Below are 22,838 nucleotides of genomic sequence, written 5' to 3' on the forward strand. Positions count from 1 at the left end.
GATGGCTAACGGTCGGAGCCGAGGGGGAGCAGCAGGAAGTTCAGTCAGTGGGACAGGGAGGTCAAACAGAGGTGGGATCATTTTCAGACTAGTACACAGAACTCAGAGCAACCCTTGTTTCGGCCCGTCTTGTCAACATCACTAGAGACATCTGAAACCTGCCTCCACCCCCTGCTGCTCACAACTTGTCAAGTCTTCCTGTCAATCTTCTTCTCTGTCTCTGTGTGTGCTCTGTTGTTCCCTCTCCCTCTCTCCTGTTTGCGGTCTCCCTCTTACCTCCCAGGGTCTGAGTAAACGCAGATGGGCGCATTCCGAGTCTTCCAGCCATCTTCACTTTTCCATTTCTTTCTGTTGTATTTTATTTCATTCCGACATTTACTATTACTCTGTCCCAAATGTCTCTATATACCATCTCAAATCCATCTGCTTTAATCTCTTTATATTTTCCTTTACCTATTCTTTTATTTCTACTTGAGTCAAGTCGTAAAACGTATTATGTGGCAGGGTGGTGTGCAAACCTCTTTTTTGTTATGGCAGAGGTAACTTTCAAAACTCTACATGTTGTAGAGTTTTGATAATTCTTATTTGAACTGAAACCTCATACGGTCAGTTATTTTAAGTTATATGACTTGCCAAATAAATAAGCTTCAGTGAGGATTATTAATTTTAAACTTTTCACATGAACAAGGGTCGATGACAAAGATAATGTATTTTCTTAGTTTTTATCAAACCTCTTTGGCAGGCATGTGGCATTTGCTCACTGTCAGCAGTGTATATGTGATATACTTATGTAACGGCTTTTGTGCTGTAATAACTTTGAAGAACCTGCAGGAAATTGTGTCATGTGTATCCAACTCCAACCAAAGGAGTTTTTGAACAAAGGGATTTGGTTTTCTTTTGAGGAAAATCATTTAGATAAAATCTTCTAAGCATGGGAGGGTTGCAGTAGCTGTCGTACTTGTTTCATCCTTTGTATGTATTTCTTCTTGTGCACTGCACTGTTTCATTTCTAAGGCATCTCTTGCTCTTTTTTCTCTTCAGGATTTCTCGAGGGGAAATCCCTCCTCACCTTACCAGTGATATATACACATCAGAGGCAGGTTGTTTTGTTTTTAACAATTGGTTTACCTTTCAAATCAGCTGAACACAAATTCTTTTTTCTGAACTACTGCTCGAGACCTTTCACTTCTAAAGTTACATCCATCCAGTGGGAACCGATTGGAGCTACTGTAAAGGTTAAGATCCAGTTTTTTTACAGTTCAGTGCAGCTATTGGATCTGACACCGTTATTCTCTTCTCTAACCTCGAGACTACGGTGCCCCTGAACAATGTGTGCTGACTTGGCATAGTAGCCATGCTGTGTACCTGATAATTCCTGAGCTCAGCGATTTTCTCATGCTGCACGGCCGAGTCATTCCAGATTAGGTTGGCAGTCTCGTCATCTTCCCGGGTCTTGAGGAAGTCCACCTCCTTGATGACTATACGAACTGGGGAAAAACAATCACATTAGATGTTATTCCTTTAATAGAATTAGCTCTGCAGTCATTTAAAAAAAACGTTATACATGATAACAAAGTAAATTACTGCTTTAGATGCCAAATAAAAGCAAGATGTGACTTGGGGCCCACAAATCAAATATTTCCACTTTACAGATCTATGTTTCACTTTCTGCTTGGCTTAATTTCTGTTTTTGTATACATTAAGAGAGAAATGAGTCCGGGAGATTATAGATCAAAAAGCTTGCAGCATTATTTGCCATTCATTGAATGGTTGCAGAGCAACCAATCGTAATGCCTCTCTTCAAAAAGATAAATTAATTGTGTGTAATGCATTCATATCCCTCTGGAAACCCCATAGTATGAGAGATAGGTGGCAAGCCCATTTGGACATTAATCCAACAACTATTCATTATTCAGTGGGTAATGAAAAATTCATATGCCCTAACGAAACGTGGTATTAATTAATTTCTTGAAAGCCTTCACAAACCTGGTGAAGGCTTGCCTAATGTTGCATGATGGCACTTGAATGGGAAAAAGGTGTTTCCGATGTAACTTCATCCATGTGTTAACGTTGGTAGAGGCTTACAGTGTTTAGCTAACTGGAATACGGAGGGTTTATACATCACAGCAGGCCGATGCTTACAGATACCAGTCGGGTCTTTGAGTACAAAGCTATAATCAATCCTTTCTTACACATCTCGCGTAACAGACATCCTTAGAGCCAGAATGTACATTTCCTTCTCAGTGGGTGTAAAGCAAATTTCCAACACCATATTCCCTGACCTTTAGCCTTTACCTGTAATACTATCAATTCTGAAACAAAAAAAGACAGCTGAAAAAAAAGCTAACAGCAAAAATGAGCCATTCATCTGGCCCTTAGTGTTAATTTTCCTTCAAAATAGCCCTGCACTACTCTCTGAATGGCCACCGTGAGGGTCTCGTCACAGCAAGCAAACTGAATCACAGCTAGACTCCCATCTACCTACAGGATCTGGGCAGCCCCCAACTTCTACTTTCTGCTGCTGACTCCTTAATTTCATAGGTTGTAGCTCACCCATGAGAGCTGTGCTGCCACACTGGCATATACTGACCATGTAAGGAGTGCTTACTATGCTTCAGTTTGCCCTTCTCAAAAAGACCTCACTGCCAAGTTAAATTACCTCAATAAAGATTGATGTATGCATGTAAAGCGGAGCTCTCTCTGTGTGAACTGTTGCTGGACTGCAACTCTATTAGGTTTAATTTAAGACATTAAATAACAACCGCCTCCTTAAAACAATCCACCACAGCAAATTCGATTTTATTGTCGGGAGTAAAATCTACAGTGGATTGTTTTATTGTTGAGACAACATTGTGATTAGATTTGCTGTGTTTTTGAGGGACTGACTGAGCCTGTTTCCAAAATTAATATCCAATTCAATTCACTGTTACAGTACATTAATCTTACCTGTAGACCACCCAAAATGTTGGGGTCTTGCTAACTCATGACATATATAAATTAAAATGGCTGGTAATCAGAGGCTTTGTAGTCCAGGCTAAGTATACACAAAGTAGCTAAATCAAAAAAAAAAAAAAAAATCTGAACTTTTTCAAAACAATTATCATCTAGTGTGTGTTCATCAATGTTAACAGTGCATCCAACATTAATATGTAAGCAGTTTTCTGACAACATCAATACTAGGATAATGTACATCGATGAAAGGGTTTCATCACTCATCTGAAAGAAAGCCTCTTTTCATCCTGCATTAGTTCTCCATTAAGACAAACTCTGTGATCAAAATATGTCTTATCTTTATAGACTGGCATTTTTTGCTTCTTTTTCAAACCTGTTTTAATCCAACATTTTTGTATATATGTGGTTGTGGCTACTTTAATTTTAAAAAGTGTTTTTATATCAATAGAAATAGAATACCATACCAATCTCATATTTGGTGCCAGTGACATTGGCAGTGATGGTGCCTTTCTTCTTTTTGTTGCGCATCTTCCTCATCCCACTGCTCTGGAAGGAGCCCACAGATGGCCCATTCACGGGGGACGCTCCTTGATCCTCTGGAGGAAAAGACAGCATAAAACAACACTGGATACAGTCACAGCTTGTGCTCCAGACTGGGATGGGGCAGGAGTTGCTGAAATTTATTTTTCTCACATCTGCAGGGGATTTAGTGGGGTTTGTTTATGGTGCTAGGTTGTAAATGAATTAGACGTCTACTTTGCTATAGCTGCATGCATCATGATATGTGTGTGTTCATGTGTATGTGTGTGCTTGTGTGGCTCTATGCAAGAGAGAATAGTACTGGCAGGTACATATATAAACGTGTGTGTGTGTGTGTGTGTGTGTGTGTGTGTGTGTGTGTGTGTGTGTGTGTGCGCGTGTGTGTGTGTGTGTGTGTGTGTGTGTGTGTGTGTGTGTGTGTGTGTGTGTGTGTGTGTGTAAGCCGACTAACCATCTAACAGAATAACCCTGTCTGTCCCAAGAGAGTTGGACCTCTCTTACTCACCTCCTTCATTGGGAGGAGAGGGCATCTCAGGGACTGGAGGAGTGAAGGGGCAAGCCAAGCTTTCTGCCAAGCTTGGCGGGAGGGCGGGCCTCACAGGGTACTCACAGCACCCTCCAAGGGGTCTCTCACACTTGCAGTAGTTAGTCTTTCCTGTCTAGGGCTGTATGGACGATGTGGTTCAGGATGGCCCAATGGATCATCTGAGCATCTCCCTGGTGCCTTTCAGCAACATAAAGAGCAGCAGCAGAGTCGGCCTGCAGAATGCCTGTAGAAGAGAAGAAAAATATATATTTTACAGCAGCAGAAGAGTCGTAGTAGGCTGACTGCTCAGAGGGTGACGACAGGATCTGTGTGTATATGCTCTCACTGGACCGGAGTGCATTGGACATGCTTTTGATGTAATGCAGCAGCAGCAACCGCAGCATACAGGCCTATCACAGGCTACATCAGTCAATCTGACACCAAGCGTTAACAGTTCAGTGAGAGCTCTGTACAGCTCTGACGCTGTAGTACTACTAATGAAATAATCTAAAGCTGTGTGACGTCCGCTGGACTAATTGGTATTCCATGGAACCACTGTGAAATATTAATGTGGTTGTCAAGTAAAGGGTTTGCAGAATCTCATTGTGTCTGATGCTTGTGCCAGCTGGGTTTCGTTGTATGGCTGAGAGGTCACTTCATTCAAACAGATGGCATCTTTACAGTGGTTTATTAAAATGATGCTTCAGGCTATGAAGTGGTGTGGGAAATGAACACCAGTCATCAGCCAGATTTTGTTATTGTTTGGCTGTGGCCTCAGAGTGTGTCTTCAAACCACTTTAAAAGGGTAATCAACCATTGCTGAGATGCCCTGTCGCATTTCATGTTTTGCTGGCTAGCGAAGCATCGTGACTCAGTGATTAGCACTGTTGCATCACAGCAAGAGAGGGTCTCTGTCTTTTTTGTGTTGGGTTTGTATGTTCTCCTTTTGTCCCTGTAGGTTGCTCTAGATTCCTCACATTTTCAGAGACATCTGCGTCACCGCGTCATTTTTTGACTTAAGCCTGAATGTAGCCCTGAATATTAATTTAAATGTAAGCCTGCAAAGAAAAAACATGTAATGTGTGTGAATGTGCGATACTCTTCATAACGTAACAAACTGTCAAATTAAATGCAGTTCTTGTTTGATGCCTTGGGGTCTGGCGGTCAGCGCTGAGTGACTCACACCGGGAACAGTAATGTTAGAGGAGAAAGGCAGAGCTACAGGTCCAGTAGGAGGGGAAAAAATAATCTTTTTGTATTTTCCTAAGAGAAGAAAGGGTAGGCTAAGAAGTGAGTCTATGTTGTCTTATTTACAAGATGTGAAGTAGGCTTAATTTCTCCTCATAATGATCATAGATGCAGTTTGGTTTTATTGTACAAACCTCACGCGTAACGTTACAGCATGATTTCAAAACAAACTAAAAAGGTTAACAACCCATTTTAGTATAGGTGAAAACATTGTGTGTGAACCATAGACTGTATATAAGAAGTGGATGTAGTCATCGTGATGTCGCCCATTGATTTGTGGACTCCCGTTATGAAGCCTTGAGTTCAGCGATTTAGCCTTCGCTGACATGTCAATCACAGTAAACCTGCTCTAAAGCATATTCTGCTTTATGGTCTATTTTAACCTATAAGGGACCATCATTTACTAATGACTAAATTATCATGCTGTATTGAATAAAACGTGAAACTTTGACCATAAACTCATGTTTACAATTTCATAATTTACAGCAAGCTTGAACAATTCCAGCTGCTCATGATCCGAGCAAGTCAAATAGTGCATGTAGGTGATCAATTTTAAATTGACAATGATCAATAGTAATAGATTGAGGGCTCAGAACCCCCTTCCGTCATGGAGCTACTAAATAAACCTGAAGGTTGTGACATGATTGAGGGAGAGATAAACAACGTATTCCTGCTAACACAAAATGAAGTATATTTATCTATGCGACTCTCATCTTTATTTTCTTGCAAAATACTTCAAGTTTAGGAAAAATATTCAACAAAAAGAATGGAATAAGGCAATAAATAAATAAGGCAGTTTACTGCTCAGCCTCTTCCTACGGTTCCCAGATTCTAATCAAATCATTTTCAATAGGAAAAATAGCCACAATTAAAAAATGTGTCTCAATAAGATACAGGATATCAGTCCATGAAGTAAACTAAAAGATATAACGACATCCACTATAAACCATCGGTTATATATACCAGGCTATATCTACAGTACACTGTTTTTTGGTGCCGTTTCTGCAATTCATACAGAGATCAACAGCAGCCTCTGGTGGTGAGACTGTATTGAAAATCCCGCTCTTTATCTCCCAATGTTCACAGAGATACACCTGTAGGTCTACATGTGCACATCAGAAGATATGCACACACGCTGACTTGAGATACAGCCCTATCGATTCGATCGGCATCCTCTGGACGAATTAGAATAGGGAAACAATCCAATCGCATCACTTGATCATTCTGGTTTTCGCTGCCAGCCTCTCGGTCTGCCTGTGGTAAGCACAAGACATTGATCCTGGAGGGGACAGAGACTGGAATGAGATCAGCACCGAGGGGCAGAGTAACAACAAAGAGTCAGGGTGATAAAGTGAGGCAAGCTGTGCTGTTGACAACAACCTGCCTCCACCTCCCAGTGGTGCACTGGCTCTCTGTACGGGAGGCTTGGAACACTGTGTCTATAGGAGCAGTGGACCTTAGTGTCATGTAATCCCTCAGGAACAAAGGGGGATCTGACAGGCACACATTATGCAACCAAACACCAACAAACGCTGACGCACAAATAGAAGACACATGCATAACCTCATGCAAGTAATCTCTGAAAAATGCACACAATCCACAGATAAGGGCTGTGATGTTAATCCGAATCATTCAACACAATATTGCAGGATCATGGATATTCATAATTTAAGGAGAAATTATTTGTATTGCTCTTTTTTGTGTTTCATTTGATCAAGATTGAATATAAGTTTTGTCAGCTACAGTAGACATTCTTAATTAAACATGATCAGTTTGATAATATTTCTATTTATGTCAATATAAAGAATTATTAACATAATTGTTTCACACCTTCAGTTTCAAAATGCTCATATTTTGCATTAAGCTTGGACCCAAACTTAAAAATCTTGATAACTGAAAGCACAAAAGCACGTTCATCAATAGAATTTCAGTTTTCAAGGCTTGTTTGTATGACTACATAACTGTACGATGCCACGGTGGAAGCACTTCGGTTGCACACCGATGGTCGACCCAGCAGAGAGAGGCTCTGTCGTGTATGGCTCATTTGTCTTCGTGGTAGTGGTGGCTATCAGCTGCGAGACGGCCTGGTTTGACTTGCATTCAGATGATAGAAGAGGGAGTTCAGTGTAACTAGACACCAGATTAGAGTGACTGATAAAGGGCATCCTGTTTGAATTGAGCTCAGTGGTCATTGACACACGTCATACCCTTCCTATCGCTGCAGTAATCTTATTTCCTGTCTAATAAAATAGAAAAGATGCAAAACTAACATAGATACATTATAAACCATGTATATTTAACATGAAAACAAGTATATTCATAATACAACAACATCCTTGATGGTATACTGTATTATGCTGAAGAATCTGTGAGCTGCTGTCATTTTTCCCCCTATTTTGCTGTTTCTATCAACATTTTTGTAACATTTTGCAACATTGTGAAGAATACAACTTGAATACATCTACAAAGTGGGTTCTGACTTCAAAACTTGCATCCAATATGCTTTACTGCTAGCCTCGACACATTTAATCCTTCAGTGAAATATTAAATCTTCACTAATCACGTTCCTTTCACTGAAAGTCTGTTAATCCTCTCATGCAATTACACTTTTTATCCAACAGAGTGAGCCAGAGGGCCACCACAGCAGCGCAGTGCTTAACAGGCAGAACTTCTATGGATGCTGAGCTCATGCACTTCCCCCTTGCCTCACGCAGCACAGAAAGGCTTCATTGTAGAGAGACAGCTCTTCATGCTGCTCATCTGCATCACTTTCTGTCTCAAATGTATGACAAAAGCTTGTCTGTCTTTTTAGGGCGTTGTTATGCAGAATTTACCCTTAATTATCTTATCCAGCACAAGTTGAAGTTGTTAATGTGTGTGTCACGTAACTGTACATCATTGTTATCTCTCTCAGGAATATAAATATGTTTTTTCTGCAGCATTTAGGCTTCATCACAAACAAATACTGGAACAATATCAGGAAGTAAAGTAATTCTCATTCAAAACTCTACCAAGAAATTAATTTTCCTGCTGTTATTATCCAACTATCATAAGACAATAGCACTTGAAAAATAAATACGGAACTCCCTTTAATATCAAAATGAAATCCAAAAGGACAGCACAAATAGATTTACAAAAAGTGTGCCAAGGGAAGACCTGAACCAAAGCAGTCAACTGTTATTCATGACAGGCGGTGTCACATCTATTAACAAGTACCTTCAACAACCAGCAGTACTTCCCTGGAGGGTTTGTTTTAAGTTCTCCCTTCCTTTCATGAAACTACATCTTGAGCACGTCAAATACAGAATCAATAGAGAGGCTTGGGGAAACACCACTTATGTCAGCAGTTCTTTTCTGTACATGCAGTATACCCCGGTCTTGCCATTACAGCACTGCAGGGACCTCAGGGTACGTATAACCATTCAAAAGAGCAGAGACACTGGCTAAGAATGGAGACATGTTGTACTATTACACACTGAAGAGCAAATGTAAACAAAAGAAGGTTCAAGCACAAAATGTATCAATCCTATTTATTGGACATTTAAAAAGGCACAATGCTAATGTGATTATGTACGTCTTAAAACAAATAAAGTATGCTTGCAAGATCCTTTTGGAAGAAGTATTTATATCATCCACTTAGCTGTTATCACCACATTGTCCGAACAGGAAAAATTATAGCTGATTTTGCGGGCTACACTCAAAGCAAAGTAGTTGGTTTAGAATTGCCAGTGGAGCTAAAATTAGCCCGAACCGATGACCCAACTCTGGCTTTGTGCCTTCTTCCAGATATGAGGAGGAATAAGTGTGGGAACAGCCTGCCCACGTGGTACTGAAATACACCAACAAACAGCTGAATGCTAAGCTTAACTTTATTGGCTGTAATCTACAGTGATGCAGGCATATAGGTGGCATGTACAATTCAACCACTTCCTTAGAAATGCAATTAAAATTCGACATTAACTCTGATCTTGCCTGAACTTATTTTCTGTGAGACAAAGTGAAGCAAATAAGTTACAGTTGCAACAATGTACACAAAGCACTGCACTCAAAGTAAGCTTTAGATGTATCATAACTACATGTGATTGATTATGAGTTCACACTGTTAATCAAACACTTTGCTCTAAATAAGTGCTGCTGACACAGACTATATGTGAACTGTTGTACATATGGCATGAAATTAGCCTAATTGATCAGTTCTTTAAGGGGCAATATGCTGCACTGAGTATCCTATATGAACCCCCAAACTGCAGGATGCCAACTTCAGCCAGCATGAAAATAAAAAAACTCATTCATATCATATTCTTCTTACTAGCCTTATCTCTGGGATAAGTCCAGGGGGCATGATGCCATATATAACTCATATGTTATGTTGTAATTATTATGTAACACTTCTGCTCTTTTAGGAATGGTGATGTCCAGGGTACTCTATCAGCAAGTGCTATATAAGTGACACGCTGGACTACAAAACAGACCAGCTTAAATCAGATGGCCCTCTCAAGAGCACAGACCACGTTATGACAGACTGCTTTACATGCAAAGCTGTAGCCTGAGCTAAGAAGCTACGCTGTAAGAGCAGCGAGGGGGACCAGTGCTTGTCACAGCATGGCAGTCAACATGGTATCATCCTGACCACTGAAAGAATAGTAGGCCATCCCCCTTTAACGTGTATTGTCTGGGTTTCTGGATTAGCCCAAGCTGGGTGTTTTAAACCTCGCATGCATCGTGGGTCTTCCAGGAAATTGCTCGCGCTCACAAATTAAATGCCCCAAAAGCCTAAAAGCAGGTGAATTATTGCCATCAATAAGTTGCTAGCAAGCGGTAGCTAACGTTGGGTTGCTAGCCACTTGTATAGGTCAGGTGGAAGGCTCACACAAGGAAACAATCCAGTTAACTTGCTACCATCAAATGTAACGTTACAGTAATTTCGTTACGGCCTTTTCATTTTTACCGCAGCTCTTAAATGAAATAGCAAACTGCTGAATGAGATGCAGTGTAATATTTCAAAGGAAACACAATGACCCTGGGCTACTGTACAGTTAGCTTAGCCGCACTACCTAGCAAAGGATGGAGAGGCGAAGGCGAAGTAGCCCGTTTACGTTAACTTACCTTATGTATTCCACTGGCGGTGCAGCTCTTTTGCTGGTGTCATCCGACCAACACATCCGCCGTTAAGTAATACACTGAGGTCTCTCTTTTTGTTTATAACGTTTCAGTCCCCAGAGTGTTTTAAATAATACAACAGTGTTTATTTGTAACGGCGTTAATATTGAACACGGACGTTGGTTGACAAAATCTGTATCTTGTAAGTCCTCTTGTGTGCTGTGAGTGCTGGAGCGAGTCCATGGGCTAAACCATTCGCTCCTTGAGAGGGGGGGACCTGAATGAAGTGCTGAAGTTTGCACTCAATCTGGTACCAACGTGACGTTTGGTGTACAGTAGGGCGTACATGTTACGTCCGCGCATATTACTTTACACTCTTAACTAGTTGTGAGTGACAACAAAAGTCTCACAAAAGCTGCGAGGTATATTTTGTACACCGTTTCGGTAGTTATTTAACGCAGGTTTCGGTGCAGCTCTTCCTCCACAACGCGCTGATACAAACACGGGGAAGCTACCGAGCAACTGTGTCGCTGACCATGGTGCTAAAAGAAAACAATCGATTATGGGTGCGTCCCGCTCAAAGGTCACGAGCGTGCCATTTAGTTATTGTTACCTCTTTATCGCTTCAACAATTTGGAAATATTCCTGAAACTGTCTCAAACACTTTCTTTCAAACTTATATTTTGGGAATTACGTACATTGTTTCAAAATATCAGTTGAGACTAATGTATGTGAGGTTAGCAAAGTATTTGATTACTTTAATCATCTTCAATTGAATGCATCTTTAAATTATCTGTGACAACAGTGTTTTGCAGTCAAAGACATTCCTTTAGATTACAGCAGGCTTTTTTCGATTTTTTTGTTTGTTTGTTTTGTTTTCGCCTTGAGTTGTTGGGTTGAGGTAGAGGTTTAAGAAAGAAAGGAAGGAAGGAAGAAAGAAAGAGAAGATACATTATCCTTTATTAATTCCCTTGGGGAAATTCTTCTCTGCATTTGACCCATCCTTGGTTAAGGAGCAGTGGGCTGCCCTGAGAGGCGCCCGGGGAGCAGCTGGGGGTGAAGTGTCTTACTACTGAAACATTTCCAATGACCACAAGGATTCACCCATCATTTTTTTAATTTTTCATGTCCTCAAATAAAGTCTGCACGTTTTCTTCCAAAAACACATGACTTTGTTAGTAACTGCTATGTCAAAAATGCTGCATTCATGTGTCATGGAAAATACAGAAACGATTATTCACACTTGTAAATGTAAAGGTTTCCATTCCTTAAGTGTGTGGTCCAAAAGTCTTTACTGTTTCAATTGGCATATTTTAATGAATATGCGTATTGATAAAATGACCTAAAGTAGTTTAATGTGTGAATACCTTTTAGAATAAGTTTCTTGTCAACCAACTTAAGCCCACCCGGAGGTGATGTCTGATGGAGAATCAGGATTGGGTGACCATAATAATGACAAGAAAACAATAATAGTCATAAATAATAATAGTGTTGAGAGACAGATTGTAGGCACAGAGTGACCACTGGTCATCAGCCAAAGTGATTGAGTCTACTAGGTAAGTAATTGTTAAAATATGGTTATTATGAATATAACAAACAACCTTTACATAATAAATCATGTGACACATGAGTAAGTCCGATTTCCGACCGGCAATTGAAAGCAGCATTTCACCCACGAAAGTCTGCTCCGTGGGTATTCCCATATGACGTGAACGCAGCACAAGACGACAGTAGGCAGAGGTGAAAAGTCTGAATCATGTTTTCATTCCAGCGGAGGCATAACTGAACGGCAAAGGACATTGTACATAGAGACCAGCAGAGCGGTGAGCGGGGCACGTCGAGGTTCTGTACACAGAGCGAAGACATTGATGTTGTTGTTAGCCATCCAGCTGGCACAAGCTGAAATTTGTTAGCTAGCTAACGGAGGACCCTGTTAGCTAACCGCCACCATCGTCGCTCCTAGCCAGCTGTGCATCGCCCCGTCCTCCTACGATGGGAAACACAGCGACTGCCAAGAAAGGCAACGAGCAAGAGAGCGGTGAGTACCTTAAAATCATCCAGCTGGCCTTTTGGCCGTCTCACGTTGGCTATTCTACAGCGTTTAACATATCATAAAGTCAGTGGAGTGCAGCCTTTAGCGGCTGTTGTCCAGTGGTAGCAGACAGCAACGTTACAGCAATATGGGCTGCTGAGAAGAACCATCTTTGTTCAGGCAGTTTAGGTTTGTTAGCGCCCTTGTTATGGTGTCTGTTTGCTTATCTCACTCGGAAACAGTGCCACAGATGATGCACCTCACAGCCAATTATTGAAAGTAATAATAGAGCAAATGACAGTGAGGTCCTCGCCATCCTATTGAAGGTTTCCCCACAGCAGTGAATGCAAAGAGATGCTTGACTAAACGAGTTGAAGGGTTTTATTTTTGCCCACTCTGTAATGTGTAACTGAAGTGATAAAAGCACAATGTTTAATTTCCCCAAAAAGTTAATATCAGCTGCCTGGAGCCGGATAAAATAAGCAAAATGTGTTTCTACTAAAGTTGCAGCACAGAGCCTATGCACTGCCAACAACAACAGGTACCTGATAGGACTCAGAGACAAGTTGACCAATGGCTGCTTGATTTAGTTAAAGCAGGCTAATGGTGGTGGTGGTGTTTTTGTTTTTGGTGTCTAAATGGCTAACAAGGTTATCTATCCAACCCCCTTTACTTGATGGGTGATGTCAACAAGTTTACTTTAAATCAAAATGTTATGCCTCGATCGCTGCTTTCTTGCAGTGACATTAACGTGTTGCCTTGGTGCTATAACATCAAGGAGAAGTAGCTCCCTTCCTCTTCAAATTGCACCTGTTGAATAGCAATGTTTCAATCTGAAGTGCTCCATCAATCACTTGAAAGCAATAGCCAGAGGCCACTGTGTTGTGTTTAGTGTTCATTTGTCAGTAATGACCAAACTAATCCACTAAACTGTCTGTCTGGAGAGCACTGATCTTGACCTGCTTTCTGGTTGGCAGTACCGTAGGCCATACAGTCTTACAGCCTTGTTATTCAGTGTACCTGTAGTTTCTGCAGGGAGGCATTGAAAGTTGTGTACAATAATAGTGTGACGCAAACTGCCAGGTACAGAATCAAGCTGTTAAGACTTTGTTGGTGTCATTTATATTTCTGTTTGCATTTTAAGTATGTAATAATTCAGAGGGCACACATTGCTGTAACTACAAAACAAACCTGCATTTCCAGTACACTATCTTTAAAAATAAAAAAAAAAGTGTGCAGCATTAGGGTCAGTTTGTCAAGGTGACTTTAAGCATAGGGAACGCTCTTTGAGGAACTGCATTGTTAAACTTTACCACCAGAGAGCACGATAACTTGGAGATAACTTCTCTAAGTCAGAGAGTGGGTGTTACAGGCCTCCAGTTTCCTTATCAGCACTCTGAATGCACCACAATGCAATGTTTTTCTTACATAGGCTGGCCTTTTTGTGTGCTTTGCTTACTTCATGCACCTTTTGTCAAAACAACACCACAATTTGCATTTCAGACCAATAAGTGTTTTCCACACCACATAGAGAAAGTAGACATGCAGTTGGCCGCTTGAACTGAAGCCGAGTACTTGAACAGGAAGCTTAATGTTATGTGGTTAGCCAAGCATTGCAATGCACTTGCTGCATACAGGAAGTTTGTATCACTCATAGGTATTCAGTCTGAAAACGGCCTGTGAGCCTTTTCACTCAAGCAGCAAGAAATTTGTCTTAAAATGGCCCAGGGAAAGGACCAATCCTTCGCCAGTCGCCTTTTCCACAGATGTCGTAAGACTAGCCAAGAGCTGAAGGGACCAGAGAGTGAGGTGCCTCATATATCTGAGTTCACCATCATGTGGGATAAGTTCAGTAAGTGCTTGGGCGTGTTGCTTTTACACTTAAAATTTGTCGGCTGCCGTCTGCAGCTCTGAGCCAGACGAATGTCAGCCTGCGTTTGTCGTTTTTGTGTGTCGGAAAACTGATTCAGGTGAAGCTTCTCTAAGTGGAGTATTAGTCTAATGTTTACAAGTCTTTAAACGGGTTTGGTAAAGCTCTAAGTTGAAGTATTTCTTATTTCATGCACATTGTTGGTCATGAGTTTGTATCAAGCACACGGATCTAAGTAACATAAGCTTTGTAGAACGGCCATTTTTGGTGCTTCAGTTGCTTGCATCAGCTCTGTCGCGTCATTTTTGTGTACTGTTTTTCAAGTATGAAATGTGATTAATGTGTGCTTTACACACTGTCTTTTCAATCACTGTTGTATAGTCTATGTGACAGATATTTGTAGTTTAACAATATTTTGTTCATTGAAGGATTGTAAAAGCTTCCTGCAATACTGTCAAGAAAGAAAACGAAAGTTAGGTCTAAGTATTAAAGGCTATTATGAAGAATCAACCCATATTAATAGAAATATACAGTTATTGCTACAAACCCTTGACTATTGGTTTTAGCCACAGTACCGTTTTCATAGTCAATTGAAGAAATTTGTCTTCCAATCAAAATTATTTTCTTACTTCTAGGTAGACTATTTTAATCAGATTTAACTTCTGTCAGGTGGTAGTTGTCTCTTGTGCCATTTTGTTATGTGTTGCATTTAAACCACTTGAATCTCAAATGTTCTTGTTTTAAGCACTTCATAAATGTTCTTCCTCTCTTTCTCTTCTCCGCCATTTCCATCCATGTGGGTGAATGTTCCTGCAAACCACTTGGTGAACTGTAGAGACTTTTGGTATGCTCATTTTTCCATGAAACATCCTAAGTCACAGAGAAACAGTTGATTCTACACTTTGGGCCTACCAGGCTTGTATAATCCTACATCCTACTAAGTATTACTAAGATTGTGTTTAGTTAGGATAGTCTGTTAACATACAGCTTCCACATAGTTCTTCAATGCCAGGTATGCATTTAAATCAGCAACCGCATACCAAATGCACCACCAACAAGACATTAGATACCTGCCATGACTCTGTGACTTGGGACATCTCATGTCTGCTGTGACTTTCACAATGCCTTTCTAATGCCTGCACTGTAGCCTCAGTTATGTTCTGTATTTTATCTTCTTTTCTCTGCCCAGTATTACTACCTCCCATCTACTCCTGAAAGGGATGCAGAATAGCTTTTCTTTGAATTGGCCAATTCTGTAAAGTCAACAAGAGCTTTTTGCATCACTTTATTAATTAAAATTCCCTGATTAGATGTGTGTTTTGAGTATTGGAGGGAGGGGTGAGGGTTATGTTTTGCGGTTTTGTCAAGTATATCCCTGCATCCTCAGTACTTGACATTTGCTTGACCTTAAAATGCATTTGTTTCCCTGAACATGTGAACTGCCTTTTTGTTTATTTTCCCGAACGCGTTAAAGTGCCCAGTTTATTTTACTCAACATGTTAACTGTCACCGTGTGAGTGCAAAAAGGCTGATTGTTAAATCACACGTCTGTCTCTTTTTATAGTGAAAGAGTTCTTAGCTAAAGCCAAAGAAGATTTTTTAAGAAAATGGGAGTGTCCACCACAGGTAAGTTTTTTTTTTCCTGTGTGTACTTTGCTTTTTAAAATTCAAACTTCAATTTTCTCTTAACTCGCTGGACTCTGAGTCTGACTGAGGCAAAATGATGGATAGACATTTGGTTTCATAGCGCTTCGCCACTTTCTGGCTCAAATGTTGTTGACTTGAATGCTGCCTGATTGCATAATTGTACTGTGACACTAAGGCACATTTATTGTGCAAACATCACCCAGCTTGTGTGTTTTTACTCAGAGCTTCATGGAGACACAATGCCACATAAGAGCTGCACTGACACCAAATGTACATGCAGAAATAAAGCATTTAAATGATCAGTTTGCTGTCTTCACTTCCACTGCCAATGTTTCCTCAGAGCACAACTGGCCTGGATGACTTTGACAGGTTCAAGACGCTGGGCACTGGTTCATTCGGGCGAGTTATGCTTGTCAAACATAAAGAAACAAATCAGTTCTACGCCATGAAGATCTTGGATAAACAAAAAGTAAGTGTATGGCTTTTAAAGAAATCACTTTACCCACCAAGTCCAGATAGTCTGTGAAAAGCATGCTTGACAAATAGTGTAACTACATAAATGCAGTGCATCTTGTAAAAGGAAATGGAACTTTTCCTCTCGTGCGCTTTGACCATGGTATCGTTGAAAACCTCAGAAGCGCTTCACATGAGTTTCAGTCTTTTAATGCTGATGTGAGAGTCGTAGGAGTAGGTTAGCGTGTCCTCAGTGCGTTTCTCATGTAACAGTACACTGTTTCCTTGAATTTCACACAGTTGGCTTCAGAGCTAAAGCTCTCTGACTTTCTGTTTCAGCTGTATTGCTGAAAGACTTTTATTACTATCAATGTCTGCTCACTTGGCTCCTTTTTTTTTGCACACTGAACTTTTCTTAGTCCACCACAGGGGTCTTGAATTGCTTATCCTTCTACTATGCTACTACTAATCATGAACATTTCACATTGCTGCTGACCAGTTCCAAAGCCATGCCATGCATTCACAGGTCTGCAGATGTGTTTTTACTGCCTTACAGGTTGCCATTGTTTTTCCTTTTAGCTATTTCATTAGTGTATGCAAATTAACTTGCAGAGGCTTGGAACTTGTTTGGGATGCAGTGAGTAATGCATCACAGTAACAGTCATGGCCAGCCGGTGTTATATCATTGTGTGGTAATGCAGTTGCAACTGTGGATTGAGTTAATGTAAGACTTTTAAACTAAGGACTAAGCTAATTAGGACATTCCTTTCTGTCATGTCTACTTTTTGCTTATTGTTGTCTGACAATATGGCTTGTGGATGCAATGCCGTTTAACACCTGATTTTCAAATCTATGTCTGAGCTTCCCACCAACTCATCAATGCACCAGATGAATGCAATGTTGGAGGTTTCAAACTAATAACGCCTTCAACCATGCAACAAACAAAAATTAACCGTGCAAGTTGCTTTTCACGCCTTACTGTCAGCAGATGACACAAGAGGAGGACAGACACAAAATCTAACATATAAACAAAAATGCAATGCTTTAAAAAGGGATCAGTCATAATTGAGCTCAAACATGTAACACCTGTTTGTGTTTATTTACTTTTTATTCAGGCATAGCTCTCAGAAATTATGTATTAATCTACGTTTGGGAAATGATATACATACATACTTAGTTATCAAGAACATACTGTGCTCAGCATAACCTTAGTACTGACATTGTGTCTTTTTTTTTTTCAGGTGGTGAAGTTGAAGCAGATAGAACACACACTAAATGAGAAGAAGATACTACAGGCCGTCTCTTTCCCCTTCCTTGTCAGATTGGAGTACTCTTTCAAGGTACATGCTGGCAATCACCTCTTTCAACTAACTTTATGGTGACCACATTACCGTTGTTTTTTTATATTTTTCCCCAAGGAATCCTAATGCTAACAGAAGTGTGTGTTCATTTGTCACAGTGCTACAGTTGGTATAGTATTTATCTCAAAATGACCAACCAACTTTATGTTTGTAATTTAAAAACAACCTCAACCGAAAAGATAAGCCTGTAATGTACTATCGGTTTTGTGCTGTTTTATTTCCCTCCTTGAAGACCACTTACCATTTAATATGTGATCAGTTGGTACAGGAGGCCCCTACTTAAATATGTCTTGCTTTGATTAACAGGACAACTCAAACCTCTACATGGTGATGGAATATGTGCCCGGTGGAGAGATGTTCTCACACCTCAGACGTATTGGAAGGTTCAGGTATAGTGGACATTTCAATTATGTTTGAGGTTTTTTATTTAATTGTAAAATGTTGTATCAGCCACTAATAACTGGACAGTTTTCAATTCGCTAACTGCGGTCTGTCTATGTCATGGATGGAATAGCTCAAGACGGACATTATTTTCAGGCTATACAATAAATGATTGAGTTTGCTTGTTCACTCGGAGGAGACTCATTTTCATATATTACACCAATGTCTGACTGTACACCCTCCATTCTTTCAGTGAACACCATGCAAGATTTTATGCAGCTCAGATAGTACTCACCTTTGAGTACCTTCACTCCTTAGACCTCATCTACAGAGACCTGAAGCCTGAAAACCTGCTCATAGATCAACATGGTTATATCCAGGTACACAGTCTGTGTAAAGTTGATAATAGAAAAGTAAACTGAATGCAAAGGTATCGGTCATTAACAAGTTCTGTCCGTAAACTATTAGTTATAACTGAGAAGGTAATCAGAAACTCATCACCTGCTAGTTGAAAACAACCAAGAAAGAGAATGTGGACCTACTGCTTATTAATATAAAGACACAAATGAAACAAAAAAGAGCAAATTATAACGTTAAGTTGATTTAATCCAAATTAGGTGTTTAAAAAAAACAGATGTAGACTTCTGTTGACTGCCATGGTTTGAAGTGTAGTACATGTGAACTTTGTCTTTACTTGTCTTATCATGATCTTATTGTTCTTTCTTCAGGTCACAGACTTTGGCTTTGCCAAAAGAGTAAAAGGCAGGACCTGGACATTGTGTGGAACTCCTGAGTACCTGGCTCCAGAGATCATCCTCAGCAAGGTGAACTATTTGTGTCCAATACAGCCCACATAGAGGTTTTGACGTTCAGCTTTAAAGGGTTTTCACTTTTTTTTTTTTTTTTTTAGAGGAAAAAAAATCAGAATTGTAGCTCTTTTTTTGGGATAGTAACCCCAATTTCATAACAACTTTTATTTTATATAGCATGGCATATTTCAAAACAAAATTACAAAGTGCTTTATAATAAAGCAATAATAAATCTAAAAAGATGTATAAGATATAAAACAGGATAAATTTTTTGAATGGTTATGTAACGGAGTTAGAAATACACTTTATCATTTCAATCGGAGGGGAAATCCGGTCCGGGGCTTTGATCGTTATCAATGTTTGGTCATTGAAGGCAAAGGATCATGTGACCTAAAGTTGGGGGACTGTTTATACAGGCATACAATTTACGAGACAGTCGCACGATGTAAATATAAAAAAGAAACACAATTTTAAGCGAAGTGCAGAGCCAACACAAGAAAAATATTTGTCACTGTGTCTTATGTATATCTGACTGCTCGGTATGTCTCAAGCCTTCATTTCCGGTCGTTATCGAAGGTACTTTTTGATAGATTTTTTTTCCTGTTCATGACTCCAGGGCTACAACAAAGCTGTGGACTGGTGGGCTCTTGGAGTTCTCATCTATGAAATGGCTGCTGGTTACCCTCCCTTTTTTGCTGACCAGCCTATCCAGATCTACGAAAAGATTGTGTCTGGCAAGGTATGCAGAGATAGTTCCATGCAATGTCTTAGAGTTTAAATATTTGAATACTCTGTCATTTATCTGCTTGCCTTTCAATCACAGCCATCAACTTGCCATTGTTTCTCCAGTGTTTTGTATTGCTCTTTTGTATAATGTTAGTTATATTAAATGGATGAATGGCGTGTGTCTTTGTGTTGATCATGCTCGGTCATTCAGAGTTCCCTTTTATCGCTCCTGCAGGTACGGTTTCCCTCTCACTTTAGCTCCGACCTGAAGGATCTGCTGAGAAACCTGCTCCAGGTAGACCTGACCAAGAGATTTGGCAACCTGAAGAATGGTGTGAATGACATAAAAAATCACAAGTGGTTCTCCCAAACAGACTGGATTGCCATCTATGAGAGAAAGGTAGGTAGTCATTGTGTCATAACATGTTTGTGAACCCAGAAACATTCAGTGACACATCAGTTGCTATCCATCATTTAGTTCTTTAGTAAATTCAAGACATGAGGCTGATGGTGAGGTGGGCCCCTTTTCTGTAAATGTGTGTTGGGATTACAAACACATTCTCTGCCATGAAATTAGCAGATATGATGGGTTGGGCAGTGAACACACTATTTGCCTCATATATTTTATGACAAAATTTTAACACCACCAATTAAGACATTTGTAACTGTTGATTTCGAAAGCTATTTTAGACTTGGTCTTACTCCTTGAGACAAATGCTTTTTAGTTTTAGTCACAATTTGGTTATGTTTTCCTTCATAGTTTTAAAACTCATTTAAAACAGTTTTGTCCAGTTCTAGTTAACATTTTAATCAACTTTGAATGTTTTCTTTCTTCAGTCTTAGTCCTTTGTCAAATATGCTTTTTTTAGTTATCAGACTATATTTAATATTTAAGTCGATTTAGTCTAGCCAAAACCAATAATTTTGTCATTTAGTCACACTTATTTTATATAAGATGTATTTCCTTATCATTATCTGATTTTAAAAAAACACGTTATGAGAGCCCAACAAGCAAAAATATAAGTTTATTAACCACTTAACGTCATAGTTTTTGTGAATAAAATGAACACTGATTTATAAAGGATATCAACCAATTGATCAGAGCATGACAAGTTCTGAATATCTGGTATATTGGAAAACCGCTGACTTTAATCAAATGACAGGTACTTGTAGTAAAAGCCCCGATATTTTTAATATATATATATATATATATATATATATATATATATATATATATGTGTGTATATATATATATATATATATATATATATATATATATATATATATATATATATATATATATATATATATATATATATATATATATATATATATATATATATATATATATATGGTTCCTCATGGATGCACTTCGCCCACTGGATTATGATCCCCCACTAATTTACGGTCCAATACCATCTCCTCAGTTTTTCTCACATTTAAAATGAGATAGTTGGCATCACACCACTGCACAAAACACTCTCTTTTTTTCATTGAAATAGACTGAAGGACTAATGAAGTTTAGTATTTTCACAGAACATATTTTCCATGTATAAACACAAGCCATTGTTTGATATACAGTACATATGAATTTATAATCAGAATTAATAATCGGAAAACAATTCCTTACTTCTTCTGCATTCTTTAGGTTGAAGCTCCCTTCTTGCCGAAGTGCAGAGGTCCAGGAGACACAAGCAACTTTGACGATTACGAAGAGGAAGACATTCGTGTCTCGCAAACAGAAAAGTGTGCAAAAGAGTTTGCCGAGTTCTAGTAAATGGGCAAGAGTCCCGTCAGGCTCACATGTTTTGGGATATTTGCACTCTCCTGAGGGTTAAAGTGGAACTGAGGCCATCGCGTGTTCAAAACTAATGCCTCGTTCCTTCATTCCACACAGCTGAATGAGGTCCTTCTTGCCATGATCTTGCGTGCAGTAAGCACTATCCTATACACAGGCACATTATGCAGACACCCCTTGTGCTGCAACACAAAAAATACTAGACCACGTTCTCATATTCTGTCTTTTTTCCTCTCTTTTTAGTTTTTTGGTTTGCCGCTCCCTCCTCCTTATTTCAATTCAAGTACTTATTTGAAAAGCAACAGGAAAAACTAATCTTATGTCCATTTTGAAATGGCACAAAGAGTGAATGATTGTATTAGCTGGTATTGCACATATTGTGATTTAAGCTTTGGGAAAATAGAAGGGATTATTTTGGTTTGCACTTCTGACAATGAGTATTGCCAGTTATGTGTCGTCTGTTCAATGACTGGATGTGTTTTAGGGTTCAGGTTATTATTCCTCAATCATGGACTACTACTTTTCTTTAGTACTTTAACATGAACCATAATTCATCATTCTGGTGTCCTTATGACCTAGAACCGTGTGTTTGTGCATATAGAAATATACACATATTTGAGAGATACAATTTTCAAACACTTTGTGTTGTTATAGCATGACCAAATTTCAAACGAAGAAACTGGTGCTTTAGTGAAAGCATAGCAACACTGATGGCTTCTTGAAGTTTTGGAATTTTAGCACCCGGAGAGATGAATTAACTTCTTCAAGAGATGAATTAACAGAGGCAAGTGTTATTATAGAGCAGAAACTTGTCAGTGCTGTATTAGCTCAATTGTAGCATTGTTTTATCCATATCTAGTCACATCTCAGACTGGGTGTGGAATTAAATGAAAGGACTGAGATAATATGTTTTTCAGGGACAACTCTTGTTTCACAGGGAAGGAAAACTAAAGGTGTTCACTCCACACAACGGGGTCCTCTGTTTTTGGTACGTCCAATGTATGAAGGGTATTGACGTGGCATAATTGCTGAAAGATCAGTTCGTTAGATTTTCTTGAGAGTATGTTGCTGTGGATGCGAAGCAGTGTTGGTCACATGGACATATTTTGTCCCTTCTGGGTTTTCCATTCCGATTTTGTTTTTAAATTGTGCTTACACAGTGCTCTGAGAAGACATGTGCAACTGCCATTTTTTGTTTTATTTTTAATTTTACTTTTGCATGTTTGTACAGCAGTGTCACAACAAGCTAATAGTGCCCTGAAAATTTTTCCCATATTTTTTGTTGTTGTATTTTGTTACCTTTTTAAATAGTTTCATAGCCTGGGATGTTGATGCATTAGATCTTAGATTGTATCTGAGTGACATATTCCTCTAAATAATCCCATGGAAGCAAAA

General features: G+C 39.4%; 2 protein-coding genes across 3 annotated transcripts in view; one reads left to right on the forward strand and one right to left on the reverse strand.

Annotated features, from left to right (window-relative positions):
• The window catches only part of ttll7 (tubulin tyrosine ligase-like family, member 7), a gene marked incomplete at both ends in the record, with an annotated part of 57,420 nt that extends 53,398 nt beyond the window's left edge, over positions 1-4,022 (reverse strand). The window contains 3 exons of the mRNA XM_079220594.1: positions 1,366-1,487; positions 3,417-3,548; positions 3,998-4,022. Coding sequence (XP_079076720.1) covers positions 1,366-1,487; positions 3,417-3,548; positions 3,998-4,022 — 279 coding nt within the window. The remainder of the gene's footprint in view (positions 1-1,365; positions 1,488-3,416; positions 3,549-3,997) is intronic.
• An 8,336-nt stretch (positions 4,023-12,358) lies between these two features.
• prkacba (protein kinase, cAMP-dependent, catalytic, beta a) lies at positions 12,359-21,419 on the forward strand (the record flags this gene model as incomplete). 2 transcript variants are annotated; one of them, XM_079221176.1, is made up of 10 exons in its annotated part: positions 12,359-12,404; positions 15,833-15,894; positions 16,256-16,384; positions 17,610-17,708; positions 18,036-18,118; positions 18,364-18,490; positions 18,839-18,934; positions 19,536-19,658; positions 19,881-20,045; positions 21,294-21,419. In XM_079221176.1, the coding sequence occupies 10 exons, from the start codon at positions 12,359-12,361 to the stop codon at positions 21,417-21,419; spliced, it is 1,056 nt and encodes a 351-aa protein (XP_079077302.1). The 2 variants fall into 2 exon arrangements, with proteins under 2 accessions (XP_079077302.1, XP_079077301.1); XM_079221175.1 differs by lacking the exon at positions 12,359-12,404 and adding an exon at positions 14,118-14,250.
• Between the last annotated feature and the right edge of the window lie 1,419 nt (positions 21,420-22,838).

Source organism: Taurulus bubalis (genome assembly GCF_910589615.1).
Source record: "Taurulus bubalis genome assembly, chromosome: 7".
NCBI lineage: Eukaryota > Metazoa > Chordata > Actinopteri > Perciformes > Cottidae > Taurulus > Taurulus bubalis.